The sequence below is a fragment of the Gregarina niphandrodes genome, assembly GCF_000223845.1.
Source record: "Gregarina niphandrodes unplaced genomic scaffold scaffold00852, whole genome shotgun sequence".
NCBI classification, from domain to species: domain Eukaryota; phylum Apicomplexa; class Conoidasida; order Eugregarinorida; family Gregarinidae; genus Gregarina; species Gregarina niphandrodes.
In genome coordinates this window covers 1-948 of record NW_011646124.1, presented here as the reverse complement: position 1 = coordinate 948, position 948 = coordinate 1, and the positions used below count along the sequence as shown (strand labels likewise).

At 56.2% G+C, this 948-nt stretch overlaps 1 protein-coding gene across 1 annotated transcript; it reads left to right on the top strand.

Moving 5' to 3' along the window:
* Nucleotides 1-108: 108 nt before the first annotated feature.
* On the top strand, nt 109-917 carry GNI_240010 (Gag-pol polyprotein; the record flags this gene model as incomplete). The annotated part of the gene is made up of 1 exon (XM_011136437.1): nt 109-917. A coding segment is annotated over one exon (809 nt), but the record flags the coding sequence as incomplete, so codon positions are not given.
* Nucleotides 918-948: the final 31 nt, after the last annotated feature.

The window sequence follows — 948 nt, the reverse complement described above, 5'->3', positions numbered from 1 at the left end:
GTTGACGGCGTTCATAACTCCGATCGGGCTATTCGAATTCAACGTCATCCCATTCGGGGTAAAGAACTCACCTGCTGAGTTCCAGCGGGCCATGGGTCTTGTTTCGAGCCCTTACTCGGCGACGATGCGTTTTGCTACATCGACGATATCGTCATTTGCGGCGACGACTCCGAGAGCGTGCTCGCAAAAGTGGAGCTCTTCCTGAAGCAATGCAGGAAGACTGGGTTCTACCTGCGGCTCGGCAAAAGCGAGTGGTTTAAGCACCAGGTGAAGTACTTAGGACACGTGGTCGGCACGGATGGTATCAAGGTCCAAGAGAAGAAGACCCAAACTATCATAGCAGCGCCGAGGCCAGAGAGCAGATGCGGTCTTCAGGGCTTCCTGGGCATGTGTGGTTACCTGCGGCCGTTCATCTCTCGCTACTCGGACACGACGGCACCGTTGTTCGACCTCTTGAAGAAGGGCGCCGAGTTGAAGTGGCAGCCAGCGCACGAACGTGCCTTCGAGGCCCTGAAAGAAGCAGTACAGAACACGATCACTCTGCACGCGCCGACCCCCACAGGAACCTACATCATCGAGACGGACGCCTCCGAACTGGGAGTAGGAGCTCTGCTAAAGCAGCGTCAAGGTGACGTAGAAGTGCCGTTAGAGTTTGCTAGTCGGAAGTTCAACCCCACGGAGCGAGGCTGGGACAAGCGAGAGAGGGAGCTGTTCGCAGTTAAGTGGGCGGTAGAGAAGTGGCGCGACTATGTCAGCTTGGCGCACTTCGTCGTGCGCACGGACCACAACAATCTCCGCTACCTAACAAACGTCGACACCGGCAAAGTCTTCAGGTGGGCACTCGCCCTCAGTAACTATGACTTCACGATTGAGTTTCTTTCGGGAGAGCGCAATCATATCGCGGACTGGCTGAGTAGGTACGCAGGCAACGACGCCGACGACGACAAA